Source organism: Leuciscus leuciscus (assembly GCF_965113295.1).
Source record: "Leuciscus leuciscus genome assembly, chromosome: 15".
NCBI lineage: Eukaryota > Metazoa > Chordata > Actinopteri > Cypriniformes > Leuciscidae > Leuciscus > Leuciscus leuciscus.
The window spans coordinates 41988256-42007057 of NC_138739.1; the positions used below are offsets into that span (position 1 = coordinate 41988256).

The 18802-nt window shown below is 39.6% G+C and overlaps 1 protein-coding gene across 2 annotated transcripts in view; it reads left to right on the forward strand.

Annotated features, from left to right (window-relative positions):
• Positions 1 to 18802, forward strand: part of ip6k1 (inositol hexakisphosphate kinase 1) — a 47548-nt gene continuing 28746 nt past the window's right edge. Inside the window, exon 1 of one of the 2 annotated variants that reach the window (XM_082139744.1) lies at positions 1 to 874. Coding sequence is in view for 1 of the 2 variants with exons in the window: in XM_082139743.1 (XP_081995869.1) it covers positions 16460 to 16510 (51 nt within the window). In the remaining variant the exon portion in view is untranslated. Of the gene's footprint in view, positions 875 to 12515; positions 16511 to 18802 lie in introns of those variants that run through there. The other variant, XM_082139743.1, reaches the window with a different exon arrangement.

Here is an 18802-nt window from a genome sequence, read left to right on the forward strand (position 1 = left end):
GTTTTGCTATTTCAGTCTCTCAGGCGCTGCACACACTCACTGCGTGTTTGAGCTAGAAAAAGGCTTAACGTGCGAATAACGCACTAGATAGTCGGAAATATTAATTAGTTATTGTTAATAAGACGATATTGCACCTTTATTTGATGAGGTTTATTATAATTGAATAGAAAAGAAAAAAAAGAGTCCCTTAAATATTAATATATAAATTATTTGTAAGTGACAGATCAAGTAGGGTATGATAATGATTAAGGGGCAAATCGATATTTTAAATTTTTTATTTGCTAGATGAAATATTTAATTTCTCAGGATTAGCCATCAGAGCTGCACGGACGAGATGAGATCATAACCGCTATAAATATCTGGCAATTTATTCAGCATTTAAACTTAACTAAATAAGCCAGTTAATGTTTTCTCAGCTCCTTATTTCAAATATTAATATTTTTTGAATATATTGTTTATTTTTTTAACAGGTTTGTGAGCTATTTTTGTGTGTGTGTTAGCATCAGCTTTAGCATCCACACACTAGACGAGTGAAAAAGGGTTTAGCGGATAAAATTGTAAAACTGTAACTTACTTGAAATCTTAAACATTGTTATCAGGCATGTATTTATTGTTTTGAAATACAGATGGTCAGTGGACAGTGTAGTCAGATCATTCTAAATCGGTCTTGTTGATCACATCTGAAGACATTAACTTAGCCGTTGTGCTAACACGAAGGACATCAGGAGGATTTTAAACCAAAACATTTAGCCTAACGTTACCTATTTATTTACTCGTGTATTCATAAGGAAATATATCAAATCGTCGTGAAAGAAGGAAGAGGTGACTTATAAAGAAGAGGGCTTTCCTTTCCTTGAGGTGAAATTGACATCAGGTATGTACATAAATATAATGACCTCATGCTCGTTTCCTGTCATTATCTGTTTTTAAAGGTTTATAATTGCAGTTGTCGATTTTTGAGTAGGCTAGGTAAATTACTTATTTATGGATGTAATGCGTGATTAGCACATGTATGATGATGTTATTACATGATGTTTGTTAAAGGTCACTGCCATAAAAACATACAACGGGTTTGAGTTTATTTTTGGATACAGCCTAGTCTATTCTTTTTATATGTCGTTTTGTTATATTTCATCATCCTTGTGTCTATAATAATAGATGATTATGTTGATGATGGGCATATGAGCACTAGATGGATCATTACATAAGCCTCACATTGGAGTAGAAACGTGACTTCATCTCTGCGTGTAAAGTTGTGTGTGTGTTTATGCGTGTCAGTGTGTGTTTTGATGTCATGTTTGTCTAAAATATAAGGTTGTTAAATGCACTTGAGCTGGGATTTGCTTGATGGTCGTTTTTAACGGTCGACACACACTTAAATGCCGATTAATGTTTGCTATTTTGAGCGCAATGCCTTGGAGATGTTTGTTTTGAATTTTTCTGGTTTTGCAGTCTTTAAAGGACATTTCAGTGATTGACTGATGATTTCCTAAAGCCTATAAGACCTTCAAACTGGTGCTGATGTTGACACCTTGCGTTATTGTTTTACCTGAAATATTGTCACTATTGGACAGTTACATTTGAGTTTTATTAAAACGGAACGTAATAGCCATATATTTACATGATGTTCAGAAATCGAGATCTTACTGGAGTCAGTTAAAAGCACGTCAGATGAAACAAGCCAGTTTCTATCATTGGTCCTGCATTATTGATCCTATACAAGACAATCAGTCAAATATCTAGAAATCTGATATGTGGAGTGTAAAATTCTAAACCTTCTTCAGGTCATGACATGGCCAGCATCACCTGTAACCTGAGATGTGGCTCGTCTAGTTGAGGTGTGGCTAGTTCAGTATTTTGGTTGCATGTAACATACAGTAGGTGATGTGCTGGTTAGGGTCTGGTTAGTGTGACTAAAATCCCATCGGATCTCTCAGAAACTTGATCACAGTACAGCATACAGCATGATATACTAATGGTCAAAACATTGGAATAGGCCTAATTCATATTTTTGAAAGTATCTGCTCATCCAAGGCTGCATTTAGGCTATTTGGTCAAATAATACAGTAATATCGTGAAATATTATCACAACTGAAAATAACTGTTATTTAATATATTAAACTGCAATTTATTCCTGTGATCAAAGTTGAATTTTCAGCATCTTCAGTGTCACATGATCCTTCAAATATCTTTCTAATAGCCTATGCTGATTTGCTGCTCAACATTTACATTTATGCATTTATCAGATGCTTTTATCCAAAGCTAAGAACAACTAAGAACAAAGGAGTCAACAATCGCGGTAGCCAGGTTTATTACACAGCCGATTTAAGGCTGATCTGTGCCTGCTCATAATTCAGTGTAAAGACACAGTGCCAGATAAAAGCCAGACTAAATTATGCTTGCTCTGACCCACCTCAGCCCCTAGTATATCAAGTTATACTGTTTTTGCTGTATGCATTAATGCATTAACTTTGAGCAGCGTTAAACAATCTTTAGACAACTAGATCAGAAAACCAGCTAGAGAGGAGAAGAAATGCGGATGTGTGTGTGTGTGTGTGTGTGTTGCTGTAAGTGCATTGTTTTGCGAGGGTGAGGTCATTAAGTGCTTGTGGAGGAGGTGCTCCTTCAGCTGCTTCTTGACAGATGTGATGTTCTCAGCGGTTCTTGTGGAGGTTGGCAGCTCGTTCACCGGAGAGGAACAGAGAGAGTGAAGGTTCTGGAGAGAGATACATCAGCAGTGGGTTGAGGGAGGGAGGAGCTGTTCCAGTGGTGGACCTGAAAGCCAGCCTTAAAACTTTCTGTCCACTAGGAGGCTGTGGAGTGAGATCAGGAGGGGTGAGGTTAAGGCCCGTTCACACCAAGGACAATAACTATAAAGATAACGATAAAGAGACAGTTTAAAAAAAAAACCTCAATATTAAAGAATAGCAGAGTTCACACCACAGCTATAACGATAACGATATAGAGAAACGATTTCGTTGGGATCACGTTTGGAAAGATTTTTTTTCCCAGCTGTTGAACGATAAAACACTGACAGCCAATCAGAATCCATTCTATTTTAAGGACTCGCGCATTCAAAATGGCAGACGACATTGCGGAGAAGTTAATCGCACTCAGTTTTGAAATGCCAAGTGCTTGGATGAGTAGCTGTGTTGCATATTCGGACAGGAAGTGTTTGATTTTCCTGATGTTGTAGAGCTCAAATCTGCATGAGCGGGTCGTTGTTGAGGTGTGTGTGGAAAAGCTCAGCTGGTCCTCAAACACGACTTGCTCTCCTGGATGGTTATAGTGGATGTGGACCCCAATTTCACAGTGATATTGTGACTCAAGGAACATTTCTGAATATTGAGTTTTTCTTTTGGGGCATTTGCAGTTGAACAAAAGGTAATAAAGTGCAATTTGTTATCGCAACGCTCAGCATATCGCAGTAATGTTGTGTTGTGGGTTAAGAATCGGGATAATATTGTATCATGGGGCCTTTGGTGATTTCCACCCCTAGTACGTAAAGTATTCGCTTAAAAAATGAAGTATACTTTTTTGGTTTGAAATATCCCTGTACTTGTGCTCATGCGTAACGGGGGTCTTGGCACAAGGTCCAACGATAAAGAAGGGTGTGTTGTTGACAACGTCAATGGACACTCTCTCTCGTGGAGGTTTTGGGCCGTTTTCTTGCTGAAACAGCAGTGTCCATCGTGAATCACAACCAGTCATCTCAGGTACAACATGTCGTGTCAGCAGCACATACAGAGATTCAAGAGCTTCAGGAGAACACTTGAAATATCAGTGTGTTGTGTTTAATATTCTTTGAAGGAATGGTCATTCGGTAAACATTTACTTGCCCTAATGTGCTTCTAAACCTGTATGACTTTCTTTCTTCTGTGGAAAACAAAATATATTTTGTAGACATTTCTCCAAATATCTCCTTTTATGTCTAAAGAAAGTCATGCAGGTTTAGAAGCACATTAGGGCAAGTACTTGATGACAGAATGACCATTCCCAGAATATTAAGGCGAGACACGGCAGGCAAAAACATTGATTTTTCATGCAGTGGTCAGTTTTGAGATTTTGGCCGAGTTTACTCCTTCAATATTATTTCAAGCTGCTATAAAGAAAACGCTGAAAATATACATTACAATGTTTATTTTATTACATGTTGTTTACTTGCGGCAGTAAGTTTGTCCCGAATTTACCAGGAAGTTAGTATTCCATCGCGACATGCCGAGCTCCGTCTGTTCACTGAAGTCTGTCATGTCCGGGATCGTTGTAAAGCTCTGAGTCTCCTGCACAACGCTATGTAAACCAAATATGGGCATTTCCTTTCTATCAGTAACCAATCGTGAATGGCCAAAGGGGGGTTTAAAGCTAACGACGAAATCTCATTTAGAACTATTAAATCTTTAACTGGCGTTTTCTTGTCATTCTCCAGTAGAAACATCTCAGCCTATGTAGCACCTATGTACACCAAACTTTCCAGTTATACACTTAGCAGTATTTTGAAGATCTGTTCAGAGGGATTTGTTAATAAATCATTCCTGGCCTGATTTATGTGACATTTTAATAAAAAAAAAAGTCGAAAATCGATATTTTAAGGCTATGGACAGTATATTTTGATTTCCTAGGTAATGAAAGCATATATCCTGAAATCCCTCTGAACATCTTTTTTCATCTTGTGTGTAATCAAAATGAAAAAATAATTTTACTTCTGGCTTTATCATATTTTCAGATATATCTACTGAAAAAATATGCAAAATTGCACATATTTAATGAGATAATACCTAATTTGCATAATTAAACATAAAAATTTCAAAAACGTGTAATACATTTTTTTTATGAACTTGTGTAAGTAATGAACTGAGGAAGTTTCATGGTGATATCTATTATAGTGATAAAATGTTACCCTATTCACCTGTAGTGTCTCGCCTTAAACACAACACACTGATATTTCAAGTGTACTTTTGGGCTGGAGAATCTCAATAACCGCTTAACAACCTTCAGCTCACATGTTTGTGTTGACCCGTGAATAGATGTTGGAAGCCAGCGCATTACACAGTGTCGTATTTTCCATGACCGTGATGTTTGATTATCTGCTTAATCCGCCGTGCCCCTGAAATCAAACGACCGATGCTTCTGCATCAGATGGACAAGCATTCAGATATTCAAGACTTGCATTCTCTCTGCTTAATTGTGTTTTATGGCTCGGCTCCAGAGCCATCTGGAGTGTGTGTTTGCAGGCACTCGTCCCACAGGTCATTACATCAGGGTTTCAGTAATCGCTGCCACTGGCCTCTAGCCGCTTTTACAGAGTTGCCCAATTGAAGTAGGCTAGTTTTTCAAACTTCATGTTGGTGAACCTAAAGCCCCGTTCACACTGCCAGCGACTTTATCGCTGTATGTTGCTAGTCTCAGTTCTGCGAGTCGCTTGTGGGCGTTCGTAGTGCTGTCGCTCTCATGTTATTGGTATGACTGCACTTCTGGCCATATCTTTACAAAATGCCATCACAAGTGATATATACAACTATATAATTTTAATTTGACTAGGAATTAGGCTCAAAAGAATTAAAAGTAACATTATGCTGTTGGGAGAGTGTTTTTATATTACCACAGCAGTGTTCAGTGGATTAAATCATTTAATGTTACTAGATTAACGATCGACCAATCAACAAATTAAACTCATACTGTCATAAATCACTAAAACGTCATTCAAATTTGACAAATAATACATTTTCTTGTCCCTAATAGTCAACATAATGCAGGGGAAACTGTAAAATGAACTGCAGCAGTGCTAAACTTGCATCATAAAATTACAACACTCGAACTATAAATGTGTGAATTAAACTCACTGAGACTGTCGACGGTTTCTTTTCCATGCATCATTTTATTATATCCATGTGTGTGGTTACAGTCAAATCATATAAAACAGTGAAATTGCCCTCGAACTCTTCTTCTTGCCTACACTCGAGACGGTGACGTGAGCTCCACTGAAAGTCTTCTTTCCTATTGGTTGTCGCTCGCGAAAATCACTTCTCATTTGCATAAAGTTGACATTTCTGAACTTTTGTCGCGTGTCTCGCATCGCTTGACACGCCCACATTCTGTCGCCAACGGTCACTGTCGCTCAAGTCGCCAGCGCTCCATTGAAATGAATGGGATTGTGTCACTTTGTCGCTGCGTGTCGCTGGCAGTCGTAATCGTTGGGTTAACGATGTGCAGTCTAACATTATCAAGTATGTCCCTCACTTTGCAAAAACCAAACAAACACACCTAGTGAGTGCATACACTGTGTGATGTAGCCTTCTCGGTTTAGGCTAAGCACCCTAAGCACTCGCGGTCTTCCTATGAGTGCGCACTTTCGTGACGTAACGCTGCTTTGCCTGTTTTGGGAAGAAGTCTGCTGCGCTCGGGACAGTCACCCTACGGTCTCACGGACTTAATGGACATGTGCACGCAGCAGCCATTGTAAGTCCGATTCTCTACTGGTGTATGATCGCCAAGCACCTCTCAACATCAGATCTGCCATTGAAAATATGATAATCTATGATTTGGGCGGACAGAAAACTTCGCCCCCTCCTCCAGTTCTGCATGGACAACCTGCTTACCTCTGTCGAACGCTGCCCATCTCGTGGAGGTAAACGTGACGGCCTCGTCTAGCAGTGTTCCCCTACGCTGGTCTTCGTGTTCTGCGTTCTCTGGGTCCTGTGTATACCTGGCTGGTACCGGTGGTCGGCTCGGATGAGGAGTTCCAGGTTCCCCGCTCTCGGTCACCTCGTCTCCTGAAAGGTTGGAGTGATTGCTTCTTGCATTTGGAGACTGGACCAGGAGCCCGCGACAGTAAAAGACCCGGTTCCAGTCAGGATAGCCATAGTAAACGCTGCATCGCTAGCCAATAAAACGTTTATTTGAATGACTTTTTCACCTCCAATACCCCGGATCTACCATGTGTGACTGAAACCTGGGTGAGTGTTGGTGAATCAAGCTCTTTTTCAGAGGTTTTACTGCTGGACTGTACATGTTTTAGGTCTCCGAGATCTACTGGGCGAGGAGGAGGAGTTGCGACTTTCTTCAGAGAACAGTTTAACTGCCGGCATTTGCCGTCTTACTCATACTCCAGTTTTGAGCTCAATGTTTCTGAGCTGGATCTTTTTTTTTGCCTGGAATTATGCCAAAATATGATAGAGTTTTAATAGTTGGAGATTTGTTGTCCCTCTAAGCCATTGGTCAAAGATTTTTTAGATCTCATTAAGCCTTTTAACTTGGTACAGTTTGTACTAGCCCTACACATGAGCATGGACACACAGTAGATCTGGTTTTATTATGTGGACTACCTGTGTGTAATATTGAAGGATTTCTATGACCACATGCTTGTATTATTAAGTTTATCTTTCTTGTAATCCTAAACCAAGTGTCCCAGCACGTCATTGTCGTTACTTTAGCCCTTTAACTGTTGAACTGTTTTCTGATGCTTTTAATAGTATTGATGAGGATTATTCAGTGTCCTCGTCTTGTCTTAACACTGAGGAGTTAACTTCATTATTTAATTCTACCTGCCATAACATTCTGTTCCTCAATTTAGGATTATTCGTGGTAAATCAAAAGCTGAATGACACCACTCGTGCTGTAAGACATGAGTGTAGGAGAGCTGAAAGACAGGTCACAGGTATCTATTGACATTTTAAAAGAAAGCTTTCTCAAATATCAAAAGACTGTCAAAACTGAAAAGTCTGAGTACTTCTCAGATATTATTTCTAATAACTCACACACGCCTTGTGTTCTTTTCAGTGCTATTAGTTCTGCTTTGAACACTCCTCAATCAACTTGTCTGGAGTTTTCTATTGAGATGTGTGAAAACTCCTTAAAATGTTTTTGTTGGCAATATTTCTGCAGTTAGAGCATCACACATCTCACTTCCCTCTGCAGATCCATCTATCACCACTGTGTGCTCTGCTGTTTCAACCAGTTTGAGTCTCTTTTTTTAGATATCATTGTTAAAATGAAATCATCTGCCCTCTGCATAGACATCGTTTCTCCTCATTTAAAAAAATAAATAAAATAAAAATAAAATGATAAATAGTCTTGCCTCAGGAGTTTTACCTCAAAATTTAAAGGGGACCTATTATGTCCCTTTTCACAAGATGTAAAATAAGTCTCTGATGTCCCCAGAGTGTGTATGTGAAGTTTTAGCTCAAAATACCCAACAGATCATTTTTTACAGCATGTTTAAAGCCGCACTAAGTAGAAATTGTGTTTTTGTCAAACAGCGACCCCTAGAGTCGCTGTGGAATACTTGCACTGTCGTAAATTATATTATAACATTTTTACATGATTGCAGCTAAATCACAAGTAAATAGTCTATAGTCTAGGCCTACTGTATAATTTAATTTGTGTTGTTTTTATTGAAATGTAAACATTACAAAATGCCAGATAACATCAATTAAGTTAAATGTACGTCGCATTATTTCATAACATTGGCCGTTATGATGTCATTAGACATGATTATTGCAATTTATCATAATAGTTTGCAAATTGTGCTCGTTTACACTATTTACAACCTCTATGTTATGGCGCTTTTCCACTGCATGGTACGGTACGGCTCGGTTCGGTACGGCACGCTTTGGCGCTTTTCCACTGCATGGTACGGTACGGCTCGGTTCGGTACGGCTCACTTATGGCGCATTTCCACTGCATGGTACGGTACGGTACGGCTCGCTTCGGCTCGCTTTAAATGGTACCACCTCTGTTGAGGTTCCAAGCGTACCGTACCGATACTAAAATGTGACGTGCAAACACTGCAGATCACTGATTGGTCAGACAGAATCATCACTGGTCAGCGTCATTGTATTTACAACACGAGACACTAAACCCGCTAGATTTAAATAGCCAGTAGACAACAGCCAAACAGCCTGTTTTAAAAGTATTTGCTTCAAAAATGCTTTAAAAAAAAGAAATGGCTGAATCGTGGTCAGTGGACGAGGTGCAGACGTTCCTCTCGTTGGTTGCCGAGGAGCGGATGGGGAAACACGGAATGAAAATTTTTTATTTAATATGATGATGTCATGGCAGTAGAGACGGCAACTATAACGATCAGTCCCACCCACTTTGAAGCGGTACTACTCTGCAGTGGAAAAGCAACCGAGCTAAAGCGAACCGAACCGTGCCGTACCGAGCCGAGTCGTACCACGCAGTGGAAAAGCGAAGCGAGCCGAACCGTTCCGTGCCGAGTCGAACCGTACCGAGCCGAACCGAGCCGTACCATGCAGTGGAAAAGCGCCATTAGGCTTATTTATGATAATTATGTGAGATATTGAAAGCTGTTCTCATGATAATCGCAGGAATCAATCAACAGCGTTGTCTGATATCCCTCAGGACTACGTGATAAATACACCTCACAACACCTGAGTTCAGCTGGCAAACTAATTCGTGAGGCATAGCTATCTGATTTATCAAAACGATTCCATTTACACCTGGTCACATAAATGTATTTTTGCGAAACGGATTTAAATTCGATCTTCAATTCTCGCGCTTTATGCAGATTTAATGGAGTGCACGTCACCGAGATATGAGCTGCATTTTATAGATCATCAGCTAAAATGTCAAAATCAAAGACCGCAATAAGAGAGAGCAGTAACAGCCCTGGTAAGATCATTTCGTTTCTTTACTTTTAATGATGAAGATTGTGTGTTAAGCGTCTGCGACTTACTTTCACTTTGATTTGCGATAGTTTGCACGTTGGCTTGATGCAGTTGCTCATCTGCGGTGATGCGTGTTCCAGCGCGTCGTCATATCTGGATATAACATATAGCCTGTACAATGCTCTCACATGTTTTTTTTTGTTTTTTTAGCATTTTTGGGAGGAGTACAATTTACATATGTTGTTTCAACAACCATATGCATTTACACTTGTCCAGTTTCGTCTGGAATGCGTCTCAGATCTCCTCCTGAAGTGGTTTGAGGGATCGGATTCAAATCCGTCTCAAATGCGTTTCGGAGGGCATTTAAACCTGGACTTTTCACGATCGGATAGCTATCCGATCTGAGAAAATGCATGAAGTGGCCAGGTGTAAATAACCCCCATGACAAAAACATACGCACGAAAGCCGAAAACAAACGCTGGTTGGCCTCTCACGTCCAAATTTGACGAAGTGGTGGGGGAAGTGACGTATGCCGTAAAGCAGTCGAATTTTGTAGTTCTTTTTGTGCTCTTGTTACTACCCGAACACTGAAGTTACATAGTGCCAGTAAAAGCGATACAGACCCTGTCAGGCTATGGCAGACGTGTCATTCAACCTATTGTAAGTCGATGTACCATCACAAGGATCTTGGAAATATATTATGAAGGTTGAAAAGTTACATAGTGTCGCTTTAAATTGTCATTTTTTGGGGCTCAGAAAAACGCGCTGTTTTAGTGTGTGCCCTTTAAATGCAAATAAGCTGCTGCTGCACGGCATAGGGGGCGGAGCTTCATGAGCTCGCGCTCAGTGTCAGAACAATCTCATCTCACGGAATGATGATAATATCAGAAACTCTCAGTAACGGTGTTCATTTCGACCCGGAGTCAGACAATAATGCCTACAGAGTCAGAGTGCTGTATGGAGATGGAACAGGTATAGTTTAGTAGTTTAATTACGGTTATAACGTATTTGTCATCTGCTTGTATGTATCCACTATTAATAGCCTACAAGTCTGCTGTTTCGGACCAGGTCTGAATGATGATCAAACATATACTGATGAGTTTAATAAAGTTTATTGTACATAACACAAAAGATGAAGCGTCAGTTTTACTCCAGAAAATCACCATAAGAGCTGAGTAAACACAGCAAGTTATAAGAAGTGCATAAGTACATAAACGAATTTCGGTAGAGTTGAGGGAGCATTTTCTTTAAAAACTAAATAATTCCACCTCGTCTTCACCGGCTGCCTCAGATTTCGGGAGTAAATAGAGAGAGAGCTATGTGGATTAATACATCCAGCCACACAACACCTACAACGCTTGGGAGACATTCTCGTCAGTACAACTCGCTGTGAACTCGATCAGGGCGGGTCTATGTTAGAATGGCAGTGTCTGTCAACACTCGTGGGCGGGGCCTGTGGCTTTAGTGACGTCACTAAAACAGCATTCTGAAAACAGGTCGTTGGGAGACACTGCTGATGATTTATGGGGATTAATAAAAAAGGAGTGAGTGGATTTTTATCACTATTGGGTGGTTGTGTACACACACTGCCAACACACATTTATGTCCAAACAGCATGCAAAAGTGAATTTTGCATAATAGGTCCCCTTTAAACATGCAATAGTGGAACCATTCACTGGCGGAGCTAGCTTTGGCCACCCCTCTCACAACTGCTGTTTCTGTCTCTTTTTTTATTGACAAAAATTGCGTTTTAAAACGCTGAACCGTCTCTTTAAGACCACAAAAACGTGAGACTTTTTAGACGCACACTCCAACGTCACCTCAGCGCCAGGCGCAAGTCAAACGAGTGCGGAAATGTGCACGTGCCGAATGAGCTTCAGCAGAACATCAGACAGTGATGTGCACATAGTAAATATAGAGTCAATCTTTCTCAACTGGTGGGTTGCAAGACCGTTTTGAGTAAGTCGAATAGTGTGCAGTCAACAACAAACGTAATTCTCTTTTTTTCCTGATGCTACTTTTATTTTAGAAGATGTGTGTGAAAGCTTGTGACACTTCTGTCAGATGCTGAGAAAAGGGCGTTGTCCTTATTCAGTTGGCTATCGTCGGTAAGATGAGATGTTGTCAGGCCAAATGTCAGTAAATTAACTAACTTTCCTGTCATACGGCTGACAGCCATTGTACTGTGCTTGCGGTACGCACAAACGCGGCGTGCTGTATCCGTAGTTGTCGTCAATTAACTCATGTAAGAATCAAAAAGGCGATTAAAGCTGTCAAAACTGCATGCATGTATTTGTTATATATGCGTCACATGTGTCTGGATTAATATATTCTGCTATGTGAGATCACAATATAAGACACAAACTGATATGTAGGCCTAATGTTTTAATGTCCAAATAGGCCTAAATGTGAGCACTGTGCATTTGTACTAGACGATAGGCATTCATTTTGCGTTAATTTGTAAAGGACAAACAAAAATGGATAATTTTTAAATCCATAAAATAACAAATTTTACATTCTGGCAACATTACATTATGAAAAACATAACATTTTACATTGTGTGCTGTTGACTTCCGCCTTGTTCACATTCTTGCACATGGGGATTCAAAAGAGAACTTTTGTTTTCCTTTTTAATTTAGGTATGATAGAACTGTTGCAATTATTTATTTTGACAACTAATATAGAAAGTTAAACTTTTTTTGACAAACTCAGAATTGGTTGAAGAGTTCATTGACTATATAAAACGCATTGAGGGTTAAATAATCTTTGGACTACGGTAGTTATGCAACAATGTAGAACAAGCTATTGGAGATTTTGAGAACCAGAACCAAGCTAACTGAGCAAGTTGAACTTTAGCTATAGTGTGTGCCCTTTTATTACTATTCAATTCATTTTAATATGAGGTGGTGGGTAATAATAAAAATATATAAAATTCACTCAGTATTCCATGATTCCTAATTCACTACTATCTCAATTACAATTAAGTACAAATTAACTTTGTTCAGTTGTGTAGGCACTAAAACAGTCCAATACATTATCAAATTATTTTTTATGATAAAATAATTAAGATTTCTGTGCCACCCCAGACTGGTTACTGGCCCTTGCCTGGCCACCCCTATGAAAAAATCCTGGCTCCACCACTGGAACCATTGACCTCTACTCATGCTAAAAAATCTCAAAACTTCCATTCCTTTCCAAAATATTAGAGAAAGATGTTTTTACACAGTTGCAATCATTTTTAAATCAACATGGTTTGCAAAAAAGTGTTTCAATCTGGTTTTAAATCACTTCACAGCACAGAAACAGCCCTGTTAAAAGATTTGATTGACCTGTTACTAGCCACTGACTCAGGCGATTGTGTTGTGCTCATGCTCCTGGATCTTACGCCTGCATTTGACACTATGTAGACCATAACATCATGATCTGTCCTTTGGAGCATTGTGTTGGCATTAAGGTACTGCGTTGGAGTGGTTTAGATCTAACCTGTCTGACAGAAGTTTATCGGTCCGCCTTGGGGATTTTGTGTCGTCCTCGGCATCTCTGTCATATTATGGAGTCCCTCAGGGTTGTATTCTTGGGCCTATTCTATTCTCATTATATGCTACTACCTTTAGGGTCCATTTTTAGGAAATATGGCATCTCGTTTCAACTTTATCTGCCTTTGAAACGGAAAGATTCAAACTCCATAGCACCACTGTTGGACTGCTTGAGGATGTTATAGCCTGGATGGCCTCACATTTTTAAAGTTCAATGAAGGGAAACAGAAGTCATGGTATTTGGACCTGGCAACGCCTGTGAGCCCCTTATTTGGATCTGGGTGCTATAAAATCACATGTGAAGCCCAGTGTTGAAAACCTGGGTGTTATAATGGACAGTGACTATTACTGGACTCAGTAATGTTGTTTAAAATCTACTCCAGTCATTGGAAACCGTCTGTAAACTTGTGTTCAGTTCAGTCTTAAAATGTGTCAGCTAGTTGCTAATGCCGGGGACTATCTGAAACATGACTGAACGTGACCACACTAACAGACTGTTTCCAACGACATTTGGTATCAATTTTTCCATGTTATACAATGTCAGTATAGCAAGTATTTACACTCATTTCTGCACTTACACCTGGTCTTAATCATTAAGACAAGCACATTACTGACAGAATCAAAAACAGGCTGTCAGACGGAGCTTGAAACACCATTTTTCAAACATGTTACATGAAATAAATGCATTATTTTTTGACAGCCCTAATTTAAATGTACCATCAGGTACAAAAAGTGCATTCTGTCATCTTCTTTAGAGCTAAGTAGGCTAACTCACATTGTACACTCCACAACTAATGTAGGTTAAGAGTGTTTCCCACAGGATTCTGTCAGACTATTGGGGATGGACCTTGTTATATGCAATCAATCTGGTGCACTTTGAAAGCAAAATGAAGAGCTTCCAGCCCTCCAGTCTTTGCATTGACTTTTACCTAAACTTTAAAGTGGATTTAAACCTCTTTTTATATGTGATAGTGTCCCAGTCCACATCACATGCAGTTTTCCACCAAAAGAAAAAGCTTGAGGGTTTAACAAGAGTTGTCAAGCTTTTACTTTGGTGGAAAAGTTTGCAAAGCATTGACTTTGTATATAATAATACAAATTAAATATTAAAATGCATGTGGCACCTACACCCGCAAATTCTTTACAAAAGACTCCTGACCTGCATCCTGTGTAATTTGGCCTTAAGATAGCGATATGTCAGTGACACATAGGGCTATTTTTACACACACTCATATGCAGGGCAAACTGCCTTCTTAAGAGGTACTAGAGATTCCAATACCGACTGCATTCCTCAAAACTATCATGAGTTCAGATAGATTATGGAGAGTATTGGCACCAATGGTCTCTCTGGTCTACTTTAGGTTTTGGGGAAGTGCTCCCCTGGGGCCGGTTGCTCCGGCCGGATGTTATAAAGTTGGATGTAAGCTCTACACTCCCTCCAGCCTTCTGATTAAAATGCACACCTGTTGCACCTACTAAAACTACCAACAGGCGCAACTACGCTATATTTAAGCTGCCAGTCACAATGCTTGCAAACTTTGCTAATAATAAAGAACTGAGTTGCTCATGACATCATGTGAAGTGAAGCCATCTGATTTAAAGTCTGCTTTTTTATAACTGAACTCTTTACATTCTTACAACACAAACATCGTAAGCATGTAAATAGTATTTATTGGCCCAGCTTATTAAAAGTGTGAGCGAGCTACAAATAAGCCAATTGCAAATGGCCTGAAATCTTAATATGTTGCATAAATTAACCATAAACATTGCAGTTCATGTCTACATTAGTTCAAAATAAATTCACAGACATAGAACTAATCTTGGCCGAACAAGTCAAGACTTTTCACTTTATGCTACCTTTGATTAAGTGTAAGATATAGTCTCAGGCGGTGCAACCGACCCCTGGTGTGCTGCAATAACCTTATGTAGGGCGTTATGATTTCCGCAACGCATCCTAATGAGATTAATCATATATTTATATTCAACATAAACTTAATATTACAACTTATATCTGCACAAAATGATGCGAATGCACAAGTGAACTTGAGCTAAGTTGCGTACGAGTCAGAATGTGTAACTCCTGTTGTGGATGCGCTCTTACCGTAACAACACATTGAAACACAGAAACTAAACCAAAGAATTCACAACGTTTTATTACAATAGTGTTCTCTTTATAATGTTATGTTTTATGACCATCTCAATCATAGTTATTGATGTTGTGCATTGCTGTTTGAGACATTGCTGAAGCTAAAGATGATCACCCACCGCTTTATTACTGCATTGATTAACCAGACGCATCCTATATGAGATAAATCATATATATATAAGTGAACTTGACTATGAAGGTGTAACTCCGTTGTGGATCCCCTATTCTCGCAACAACACGTTAAAACCGGCACACAAGTAATTCACTATGTCTTTTACTGTAATGTTCTCACATGACATGGCCTACAGTATATGACGGACTTGAGCGGCACATGTTGCACTGAACCATATTTTCCTTTTCAAAGTGATTCATTCCAATCATATTTCAAGCAATTTAAAACCATCATGTTGAACATCTGAAGGAAATAATCCAGTACTTATTGGCTTATATTATCCACGCATTTAGTAGTACGTAAGCTGTAACTTTGTGCTCCTTCTCATCAACACTAGGCTAAGTTGTAACTTGCACACAGTTGGTCCAACTGGCCCATTCAGTGATCCTTAACATTACACACCAGATCTTTGCATGGTAATTGTGGCTTCTCTGGCATCATATTTCCCAAACAGAGCTGCATGCTATGGTGTGAACGCTAGAAAAACATCTCGAGTGGATCTGATCCCTCATGCCTCCTTTAGCTCCATAATAATCTTCCCAGCCTTTGATGGCAACCCTGATTCATACTTTGTCCTTGTAATCCAGTCATGTCGAGGGCTAAAATTAACCGTATAATGGCACGCAGTCGGTGTAAGGCTCTAATCTGCCCAGCCCTGCCTCAAACACCCAGGTGGACATTCAAAGGAGATTAGGAGGGTCACCTGTCTTTCCTTGTGTCTGCCTCACACTTTCATTCTGTCTCAATCGACTCCCCATTGAGCGTCCTCATCCTGAACCACTCCCACTGTTGTGTCAGAACAGATCCGACCTTGAGATGTCTTTTTTCCAGACTCTGAACGGCTGCGGTGTGTTTGGGAATGAAATGTACTGTAATATGTTTGTCTGAAATATCCCATTGCGACTTGTCCGGCTCTAACGACACACATTCAGGCGTGCAGGACGATGCATGCATGGGTGAAACTGGACTCAGATCCTAAATGGACACAACTACACCCTCAATTTTTCTTCTGGATCTAGTCCCATATTCAGTAAGTAGAAGCTATATCGAACAATAGTGTCTGACTATGTTATTATTACCCCCTGAGAGTGTCTAGTGTTATAGGCCTACATGCGTGATCGGATGTGATTGGAGAACAACAAATGTTGTTCATTGGCAGACAGGGCTGTGTTCAGGAAACTTGTCTGAAACCCTTTTGGTGCTGGTGACCTGAAGATTTATAATTCATCTTTAATGCTGGATTCTGTGTAAAATGCCCTCATAAAAGCCATCTTAAATATTTAAATATAAATAGAATAAGCAAGCATAAGCGGCCATTCAAATATGCCATTTAAAAATGCGAGACGCAGGTCAGTGAAGCAAAAAACAACAACGCACGGTCTAAAGACACATTTCTTAAAAGTTGAACTTGTTTTAACAAGATACCGCAAAAGACACAAGCGCAACGGTCAAACGCGTCTGTCTAGTGCGTGTTTACATTGAGAAACGATGGGAAAAGTAGCGCAGTGGAATGGAAAAGCACGTTCTGTGTGAACCGGCCCTAAAAACAAACTCACTTTATGAGCAGACATGACTAATAAGAATATCACATGGACTTTATGGCTAATGTGCTGGATAAAAGATTGTTGGTCTAAATGTTTAGTTTTATTTTTAGTTAAAAACTAAATTCTAACATTACTTGCCACTGGTAAAAAAGGCAAAAGAAACATCATGTCAAGTCACATTTACTGTATGTACAGCGCTTTATCCAATACCAGTTAAAGCAGCTTCATGGTAGTAAAGGGAAATACTTGTGTTAATGTTGCAGCTCTACAACAGAGAAGAGTTCAGCAGCTTATATCTGCTGGATAGCATATCTATATATGAATATAGAAGACGTGTCATTATACAGCTCACTTCGGTCTGGTTGTCCTCGTATGATGTCAGTGCAGTCAAATCGATAGTATTTCTCATTACTTGTGTGTCAATTATATTTCTCTAAATAAAGGAAATATCTCTTCACTAAGATTGAATTGCGCTTTAGTTTGCAGGTGCTCTCTGTTTTAGTGCCCGATTCACTACTGGATGCAAATCAGGGAACCAACATCACCAAAAATGTGTGCTGAATTTTGCATGTCACAGTACCCACCCCATCCTGTAGACTTTGGTTAGATCTGGTGCAACTTCACCAGCTCACAAGGTGTGTGTGAGCAGATAGTGCATCAGTTCTGGCATATAGTTTACTGAATCTGTACAGCATCAGACCTCCACTGCGCTGAATCTGCTCTTTGCATTGTGTGTCTGGTTATAAAGCTCTACAAACATCCCTTTTAAACAAACAAACAAAAATAGTTTCCCTCTCTTCATTTTTGCAAAAATAACAGAATTGATTGCATCAGGCAAATAGCTAGAGCTAATAGCATTGAGCAATTTTACCACTGTGCAAATTGCGCTTGACTTGTTTAGACTTATTCAGGCAAAAACGCATTAAAAGTTAACAGTACAAAGTCCTTGAATATGAAAAGCAATAAAATGACTAAATTTCCACAAAGATAAATGCATCATCATATGTCCCGCGCCGAGCTTTGGGATGGGTGGGGTTTGATCAGGGACGGTTGTTTTGCAGCTTATACTTGTTTTGAACAGTCTATACTTGATATCCGATCAATGTCTAGGTCTAATAATCTCTTAATTAGGGAATAATTGACCTTTGTGCTTTTATATTAATGAAATGTTTTGCTGATTTAAAAAATTGTGCACAGCCCTTGAAACGTCAGGTTTTGGCTAATAAAGCAGAAGATGAGAGTTCAGTCCTGAAATAGCCACTAAAGCTGATGCTTGTGTACTGATGCAGAGACGAGTGACGTAAGCGGACGAGCTGCACAAATCTCATTTACTGCGGGACAGCCCACATTCAAGCACGTCGCACGTCTTAAGAGCAGATTAATGTTGTTTGTGAGTCTCTTTCCAAACAACATGTGGCAGATCAGCCGTGACAAGCAGAGTTCCCTTGTACTGAAAGGAAAATATTGCTGAGTTTGGTTTTCTTGTGCTAGAGAGAGTTCACCCAAAAATTTAAATTCTGAATGAATTATAATTTGCCATGTTGAACTGCAGGTTTGGGAAGTTTCTAGCCGTGCCAATGTTTACAAGCCTAATTGCCTGGTGGTACTTCTACAGAATCTAGGCTTGCTGGTGCTCACAAGGCTTTAGGTCATTTGATGGATATAAGGTCTGTTTGATCTCACGATTGGCGGTCTCTTCTCTCAGCTGTTCCACCTCTGGCTGTAAGGCCAGTAAGCACAAGGACTGCCCACTGAATGCCTATGACACACTTTGTTTG